This window comes from Eurosta solidaginis, chromosome 3 (assembly GCF_040869045.1).
Source record: "Eurosta solidaginis isolate ZX-2024a chromosome 3, ASM4086904v1, whole genome shotgun sequence".
NCBI classification, from domain to species: Eukaryota; Metazoa; Arthropoda; class Insecta; order Diptera; family Tephritidae; genus Eurosta; species Eurosta solidaginis.
In genome coordinates, this window is record NC_090321.1 from 250545611 (window position 1) to 250553416 (window position 7806).

Below are 7806 nucleotides of genomic sequence, written 5' to 3' on the forward strand. Positions count from 1 at the left end.
AACTTCAGTTTGAAAAAAGGGTTCAGCAGTAAGCGAGTGCTGGTGGAGAAGACTCGACAAAGGCCACGAAAGTTGAAAGGAAAGGTTGATGGATCGAATGTGCCAAATAAAGCGAAATTAAAAGTGCTTGCGAGAAAAAGACCGGCATCGACAAACCCTAATGGATGCACTAAAATGACTGAAAGAATTTTTCAGAAAGAATGCAAGGATGGTTTCAAGCCAGCGCGCACTTCTGTTGGGAAACGTCGGAACGATACTGAGTATGTGAAGCCAATCCGTCAAGAACAAGCTCTACAAAGTATTTCTTCATTGACCAAGCAACAGAGTGCGAGAGAACGATCCAGAATAATGAGTAGTAAGATGGAACACAGGTACGACAAGGAAAATAATTCGGAAGGTTTCCGGGTGGGAGATTTGGTACTGTTATACAACCCTCACCGGCGGAAAGGTGTTCCATCCAAGATTCGGTGCAGTTGGGAAGGCCCGTACAAAGTTGTGAAGAAGATCAGTGATACCATCTACCGCATACAAACCACTGAGAAACCACGGAGTAGAGAGTGGTACATTTGGAGATGCTACGGCGTTTAGATCGGGAGATTTGTCTGATCGGGACGATCAGACTTAGGTGGAGGGCAGTGTTACGAATATTAGCAAAACTAAGGTGTGCTGCTGGCTCTAAGCCGATGCTAAGCAGTGACGTGAATTCACATCCATAGATCAATCATTATGTATCTACATAAACGAAACAATAATTGCGTCTACACATATGTACCATGTACGTATACGAGCAGCGGAGAGTCAATGCACAAACACAAGCATATATCTGAGATACTCCTATAAGTATGCAATGAGAAAAACTATAAAATTGTGCAATTGTAGTTACAGCTAAGAAGTTTGAGAGCTGCTGGACTAGTAGATTCTGGAAGCGCCTAGAAGATGCGAAGGTTGAAATCAAAGAGCATAAAAGGCGGCAATTGTAGAGGCACTGGAATTCAGTTTGATTTAAGTTGTCAAGCAGTTGGATTTAAGACGCTATCTGGCGAGCAATAGTATAGTTATTTATTGTGAAGTACTTTAATAAAGGCCATTTTGCATTATTGAATAGTGGAGTTATTTATTCAACAGTTTAGTGATTCGAACCTTAGTAGAAGGTTTGAAATAAACGGAATTGCAGTAAATTCGTTAAAATACTTTTTCTGCTTTAAAATTTGTTTGCTTAAATTTGACATGTGAGCATCGCTTCCAACCTCCAATCTCTATTCCATTTTATTCTACTTGGTCTTCCATCTTTCTTTTTGCCAATCGCCTTTTCCATTCATCTCCCTCCCACTATTAAACTATTGTGACGAATATTCACATCACTAAATAAATGCACAACAAAAACCTTAAAGCAAGATACAGAAGCACATTAATCATCATGTACACACATACATACAATCAGCAGAGAGATACTCACATACAGATGTAGTCATCGGTCGAAGTAGTACTCACATATACACGCGCATATGGCTATGCGAGAGGCTATAAACGTGTATCTGTAGTTTATAGCTGGTGGTGTATAGCTGGTAACCAAGTAGAAAATTCTAGCAAAAGAAACGTTTAGACATTTGGCCACAGAGTATAAAAGCTGAGTAAGCAGTTTGGTTTAAACACGCAATTATTTGTGAAGTAAGAGTGAAGTACTTTCAAAGTAGTCTAATAAAGACCATTTTGCATTGAACATTGGAGTTATTTATTCAACAGTTCAGCGATTCGAACGTTTGCAGAAGGTGTGAAATAAGCGCAGTTTTACTAAATTCGTTACACTATATTAAATCCGCGCACAGACGGAAGGTTTTAAGTCCGGGGCAAACTCCTGTGATTACCTCGATGATGGAGGGAACACTTCTCTCCTCTCTCAATTGAAAACAGCAACAACACCAGATGAGGCAGCTCTGGATTTCCCAGCGGGTTAGGGGGTCAGAATATACCAACGGTAGGTATACCTGTCGTAAGAGGCGACTAAAATACCAAGGTTTATTGTGGCCATATAAATCGTTCCGGAGATGGTCGGGTTAGCACCTTAATGGCGCTATGTTACCGGAGCGTACCGGATCTGTATCCGGCAAAGGACCATAATATCGATAACACTCGCCAAAGCCTTCGGGGAGTAACCTTATCGCTACAACAAGCAGCTCTGAGAGTGTTCAAGAAAAAAGTTATTCGAAAGTTTTACGAACCCCTACGCATTTCCGATGATGGCTACCGAAGAAGATTTAATGAGCTGTACGAGCTTTACGCAAACATCAACACAGTCCAGCGAATTAAAACCCAGCGCCTACGGTGGCTAGGCCATGTTATGCAAATGAAAAACAACCCACCCACTTTTTTATCCTGGGTTATAATTTATACGTATGCAGACAATGATTATGTTCGTTGCATAGTGTAATTTTTATAAATTATATATGTGCATACAAATATACCGCTTAAAAAATAGTAAAAAAATTACAAGTATATATGTATATAAGTACAAATCAAACAAATCACTTGTAAAAGACTTATTCTATTATTGCTACAATTTACTTAAAATAGGTGGCGCTTCCAGTGCCCATACACGACGCATTTCCTCATTAGCTACCAAATTACTAAGCACTTGAATGTCTGCAGGAGAAGGAAAAAACAAAAAACAATTTATATTACCAATTATCTTTCTTAAAACTCATGTCAACTACTAACCATTTGTGCGCGCATACTCCTCTAACCATGAACGTATTTGGCAAACAGGCACTGCAGTATTCAAATTCGGATAAACTATATTACCAACTTTTATATTCGAGACACATATCCCCAAAATGCAGCCTTTCTCATCAAACATTGGTCCACCACTTTGGCCTGCCTGTACGCAACCATCTGACATAATGGCACCTGGAGAGCATTTAATTATACGTCCTTGAAAAATGGCCGGATTGAAATCATATTTTAAATTGAAATTAACAAAGAAGGGAAAGCCCGCATTGTAAACCGTCTGACCCAGAGTCGGTTTCGCATTGGACAAGCGCACATAATATCGTTCTGGAATGTTGTCTGGTGCTGCTAATAGCGCAACATCATATGGTTCATTGTACTGTGGATTTTGCCAGAGCACCTCCGATTCGAATTCACCATCCACACTGCGGCAAAAAGCTTTGGAGTTTATCTGGAAGGAAGGTCAAAACGTTGTGGATATTATTGAGGCAAATATATTTTGGAAAGAAAAAGCCAGGGAGACGCAGGACCGCCGATTCGCGGTTCAATTTTTTCGGATCGCAATCAGACCATGCAGTTTTGTGTGTAAACACTTAACTCTATTGAGGAGAATTAGTTCTTAACTTGAGCTGGGGAGATTCGTCAGACAAGTGTGCATGATTACGGTATCCGAGTGGTTGCTTTTCAGGGGAGATGCAGATCTATTTCCAACCAGATAGGTGTGGATTGTTGTTGTGCTTCGCCCATTCAATGTGCACGAGCACTCACAAATTGTCATCAAAGTTTTCTAACGGAAGTCCAAGGAAACTGGCTGCTAGAGCAGGGGCGGTACATAGGGAGATTGGTGTTAGAGGCGTAGGGCCCACATTGCATTTGAAAAGATGGTCGGTGTCACATTGCATGCAGGACATACAAAAACATAAGTGCGGGCTCAATTTTTAAAATAAAAAAATGTAAAGTGGCCAAAAAGGTCCATTTCTGGCAAAACCATTAATATCGAGAACAATCCCCGAAACCTCCGGGGTGTGTCTTTATTCCTACATCAACAACAACCGCGCATATATCCGAAAAGATCACGAAATAAAGCTTGTCATGATAAAAACACTTAAGTGTATGTATCACAGCTTATATATAAGCATTATATAATTATGAAAAGGTCCGGAGTTTATTACAGAATGGTACCAAAGTCATTCAAAAATGATTATAAACTAATACTAAAACAGTGCGAAAATATTCCGTGCAGTCCCCAACTGACTCCTTCAGGATCTACATAGACATATATAAAACCTCAATATTGCCAGAAAGAGCAACGTTCCTTGAGGTCATATGAATACGAGTACTTCGGCAGCTTAAATTTTTGAACATTTCCAAAAAGGCTGCAATTTCAAATCTTACCTTGAACACAACATGCGAGCATGTGACGATAAATTTCTTATTCAAAACCTTTACAAATGTTCCAGTGCCTTGGCTACCTGCTGCTTCAATAACAACCATAGCGCGTTCCCCTGTAAAGCAAACAGTAAGCATATGAACTAACTCTAAACATAGTTCTCGTTTTGTACATACATAGAAAATTTGATGAATTCCTCGGTACACGGATCCATGTTACACTCAAACCCAACTGACGCATAAAATCGCGTAGTAAGCAAGCAAAGTTTGCTGCTAAAGTAAGATTAACATTCTCACCATGACGCTGAAAAGATGTACACATAATCATGCCAATTAAGCGCCTAAATGAAAGAGTATTAAAATTGTGTACGAACTAATTAACCAAAGATACTTACAATTTATTATTGAAAACAGCAGCACCCTCACAACCCAGCGCCAATGCATTGGACAGTACAAAGAGGCAGCCATCACGTCCCATAACATTTGATACTTTACCAATACTTATAGTCTTATAGAAGTTTTCCAAACCAAATGGTGTACACATAACTAACACATCATCCAGCGTATGTATTGGTTCTAAATAACGCAGATAATGAGCAATGTGGCGTAGGAAACGATCAAAATTCTCTTTGTCACCATCACAACGCATACTTAACACCAAGAAACTAGATATTAAAACATCATTACATGATTCTTCAGGATGTGCTGTATTGCCAAGAAAGCGTAGTACATGACGTGAAATTTCTGCTGAATTGAACAGATACAATAACTTGGCGCAGTAACGTGTTAATATATGTGGTTGACGTCGGCGTTCATTGGGCGCTAGTAATTTACGACGATCGAATGTCACCTGATAATTGAGTAAATTTAAATGTTTCGCTTCATCGCTGCTACCAGCTTGTACATCGATTAACTGACATTGTTGTAATTTGCGTATAATCTTTGTACTAGTACACACATCTGCCTCCGAATTAGTATCTGAGCTGAGCGGTGTTAAAGGACGCACATAAGGTTGCAATATGCAACCAGAAGTGATTATTATCTCATTATTGATGATAATGGCTGATTGCTTTGTCACAGGATGACTTGTGATTTCGAGTAGCGCATGTCTGATCTTGAGCAACATTTCATTGGGATATATAGGCAATTTCGTTAGCACTGCAAGAGATTGGAAGAGTTTCTGATTGCGCAAATCTTGTCTCTGTCACTTAGCTTTTGTTACTGCGCTTTTTGGTAAAGATGTTGCTGGTGAACTGTGGAATGGGTAATAACATCTATAATTTAATCACATTTGTTGTTGCACGCATATCTTACCAAAGTGTACTTACTAATATTTACATATTTAGCTACCGCAGAAAAATGTTTACAATGTTTTTATCTTAGCAATCTTCATAAATATTTGCTGTGTCAATTTTAAAAGTAAAAACAATGGTGGAAAGTTTTCGCAATATAAATTCGTTGGCCCCAATTGCACAAGTTGTTATCGTATGAAGTTGTTTTCCACTGGGCAGAGATCAGAGTCTTCATTTTTTGTTAGTTTCTTTGTTTTGCTACTTTTCCATTTATTTATTTTTTTAACTTCATATTTGGAAAGAGAAGAGAAGCAATGCAAAATGGGGGATTTTGTATTGTTGAGAGATTTTCGAGATTTCTTAAAAAAAAGCGCATTACCGCATTCATGCTACAATCCCATAGCATTGTTTACTAAATAGTTTGGCAGCTTAAATTGAGGTTATGGTGCGAATAGAGTGGAAGGCACTCGAATTCAGTGAAAGAGGACACTCGAATGGAATGTAATGAAGAACAGTAGGAAGAGCAGAGTTGCAGAGTTGTTGTTGGGATTCAAGGGGTTGTGTAGGGCAATATATAGCTTCTACAACCCAATTGTCAACCTCACCTCGAGCGGCGAATCCCGTTTCACTAACAGACGAGGCTCTGGCGACCCCAAGCTCCTCATGGAACTTGAGGGTGGGGAGGGAGGGATGACCTGAAGGTTCAATGTGGCCATATAAATCGTTCCCGAGATGGTCGGGCCCATTGTTTACAATATAGTTTGGCAGCTTAAGTAGAGGTTATGTTGCGAATAGAGTGGAAGGCAGTGGACTAGGCAGTCGAATGTCATATAATGAAGGAATGGTGTTCGGAGTTTTTTCAAAGTTAAAAAAAAAAATGACAAAAGCATTAATATAAATAAAACTATTGTTTTAATAACAACAAAAACGCCATACATATTCTGTATGCATAAATTTGTAAGGATTATCCCACTTTAAAATTTGAATTAAATAATCTAAAGTTTTGTTTTGAAACTGAGTCGAGAACTGTGCATGTGAATGTACGAATTTTCACCGATCAGCTGTTAGTTGCGCTACTTGGTAAAATTTACAATGGTCGGGCCAGCACCTTAATGGTGCTGTGTTACCGGAGCGTATCGGACATTGTTTACTATATAGTTTGGCAACTTAAGTAGAGGTTATGTTGCGAATAGAGTGGAAGGCAGTGGACTAGGCAGTCGAATGTCATATAATGAAAGAATGGTGTTCGGAGTTTTTTCAAAGTTAAACAAAAAAAATGATAAAAGCTTTAATATAAATAAAACTATTGTTTTAATAACAACAAACACGCCATATATATTCTGTATACATAAATTTGTAAGGATTATCTCACTTTAAAAGTTGAATTAAATAATCTAAAGTTTTTTTCTGAAACTGAGTCGAGAACTGTGCGTGTGAATGTACGAATTTTCACCGATCAGCTGTTAGTTGCGCTACTTGGTAAAATTTACAATGGTATCGGATCCGTATCCGACAAAGGACCATCACATCCATTGTAAATTTTACCAAGTAGCGCAACTAACAGCTGATCGGTGAAAATTCGCACATTCACACGCACAGTTCTCGACTCAGTTTCAAAAAAAAACTTTAGATTATGTAATTCAAATTTTAAAGTGAGATAATCCTTACAAATTTATGTATACAGAATATATATGGCGTTTTTGTTGTTATTAAAACAATAGTTTTATTTATATTAAAGCTTTTATCATTTCTTTTTTTAACTTTGAAAAATCTCCGAACACCATTCCTTCATTATATGACATTCGACTGCCTAGTCCACTGCCTTCCACTCTATTCGCAACATAACCTCAAAATAAGTTACCAAACTATATAGTAAACAATGATCACATCGATAACACTCCCCAAAGCCTTCGGGGAGTTACCTAACCGCTACAACAACAACAACAACAGCAGAGTTGCATTGGATCGATATACCTTCAATCATTGTATCAATATTAAAGATATATTTAGAAAAAATAATTAAATACTTGAGTATAACCAAAAATTTTCAATTAATTACTGCAATTAAGGTGTCGTAGATGCTATATATTCCAAGGTTATAACATTTTATGACTGTTTAAAAATTTAACTTGAATTTTCCTAAAGATTTCCCTAATATGGCCATTAGTCTACCGACACGGTTACCGATAAAGCACCAATAGCTATCATCCGGTGGCAAAATCCTGAGCCAGATAAATAATTTTGCATGTAAATGCAACAACGATTTGAGCCAGATAAATCCAGATATAAGTCTGGTTCAATTTGTGAGCCAGATAATTTGTTAATTACTTCTTTTTAGGTTGGCAAAGCGGCCTTTAATATACCTACTTTTTCAAAAAAAATTGTAGCTGCTTAGCCTTTC

At 38.0% G+C, this 7806-nt stretch overlaps 1 protein-coding gene across 3 annotated transcripts; it reads right to left on the bottom strand.

Moving 5' to 3' along the window:
- Positions 1-2406: 2406 nt before the first annotated feature.
- Positions 2407-5795, bottom strand: LOC137247073 (uncharacterized). Of its 3 annotated transcripts, none has more exons than XM_067778139.1 (6): positions 5442-5795; positions 4509-5366; positions 4291-4454; positions 4120-4229; positions 2716-3175; positions 2407-2640 (listed from the first exon to the last, which is right to left on the bottom strand). In XM_067778139.1, exons 2-6 carry the CDS (start codon positions 5237-5239, stop codon positions 2552-2554), a joined length of 1554 nt encoding a protein of 517 aa, XP_067634240.1. In that variant the 5' UTR covers positions 5240-5366; positions 5442-5795; the 3' UTR covers positions 2407-2551. The 3 variants fall into 3 exon arrangements, with proteins under 3 accessions (XP_067634240.1, XP_067634241.1, XP_067634242.1); XM_067778140.1 differs by having other exon boundaries at positions 4509-5387; XM_067778141.1 differs by having other exon boundaries at positions 5428-5795.
- Positions 5796-7806: the final 2011 nt, after the last annotated feature.